At 40.5% G+C, this 1,071-nt stretch overlaps 1 protein-coding gene across 1 annotated transcript in view; it reads left to right on the top strand.

Annotated features, from left to right (window-relative positions):
- slc35c2 (solute carrier family 35 (GDP-fucose transporter), member C2) overlaps nt 1-575 on the top strand; it is a 17,322-nt gene extending 16,747 nt beyond the window's left edge. Inside the window, 1 exon segment of the mRNA XM_015403458.1 lies at nt 1-575. This exon segment is cut by the window's left edge and continues 1 nt beyond it. Within this exon segment, the coding sequence (XP_015258944.1) occupies nt 1-93 (93 nt within the window). The 3' untranslated portion in view covers nt 94-575.
- The last annotated feature ends 496 nt before the right edge of the window (nt 576-1,071 follow it).

Below are 1,071 nucleotides of genomic sequence, written 5' to 3'. Positions count from 1 at the left end.
TCCGAGCTGCAGCTTCCTTTGCTGCACAGCGGGGAGGCGTGTGAGGATTCTGCTGAGGATGAAGAGGAGGAGCAGGAGATCTCCCTCCATTGACAGGAAGCTCCTGCAGCTTCATCAGAGGAGCTGCGTTCGACACACCTCGAGTTTTTAGAAGAGTGTCACTAAACATTTTGGAGTCAAACTGATAATTATTAAACTAGAGGATCAAGAACTTTTATGATAGAAACAGAAGCAGAGCTTCTTCTCCATAGCAACACTGAGCCAACATGGCGGAGGATCGTCTCCGCTATTCAGCCGCCATGTTGGAAATCCTTCATATTAGTAGGAAGGATGCTGCTGCTGCTGGACAAAGTGGACATTTTAACATCTAATTATTTATTTTACCAAAGCAATGTTATTTTTCCCCAAGGGAAAGAGGCCAATTATGTGTAAAATAAACCACAGATCTCATAATTCTCCATTAAATTATGGAAAACATTCAATCTTTTTATTAATTAGCCGTTTAGTTTGTTCTGACGGTGAGCTGAGACCATGAGGTGGGATGGATGCGGTTGCTCTCATCCCAGCAGGAAAGGGAGGAGCTGGATCATCAACATCTCTTTATCAGATCCCTGAATGTTAGCAGGCTGGAAGCAGACGCTCTGCGCTTTCCGACCAGCAGGTGTCTCACTTTCTCCTAGATCTGCTCATTTATTGGTGGTTTTAATGTTTACCTGAACCATGTGCCTTAATAAAGAGCTGTCATGATGGGATGTGATTGTGTCTCTTAGCGCTTTGAGAAGCCTGAAGAACAAAGGGAAACATCTTTTTTTATTCAGTTTTTAACATTTTACTTCCATCCATGTTAAACTGATGATGTGTGAAATCTTCCATTTAGATTAATTTATTTGACAGGGACGGCCAACATTAATAAGCAGTCCTGCAAATGCACCAGAATGAACCAAAAGGCTATTTTTCATCCATTGTCCCTGATCTTAAAAACTGTCTAAACCTAAAAACACAACAGTAAGAATTTTACTGTGAAAAATAAATAAAAACAGCCATAATCCTTCAAAACTTGTTTTAAAAATA

Source organism: Cyprinodon variegatus, unplaced genomic scaffold, assembly GCF_000732505.1.
Source record: "Cyprinodon variegatus isolate N-32 unplaced genomic scaffold, C_variegatus-1.0 Scaffold1501, whole genome shotgun sequence".
Taxonomy (NCBI): Eukaryota; Metazoa; Chordata; class Actinopteri; order Cyprinodontiformes; family Cyprinodontidae; genus Cyprinodon; species Cyprinodon variegatus.
The sequence above is the reverse complement of the archived record's forward strand: the minus strand, read 5'-3'. Positions and strand labels throughout refer to the sequence as shown.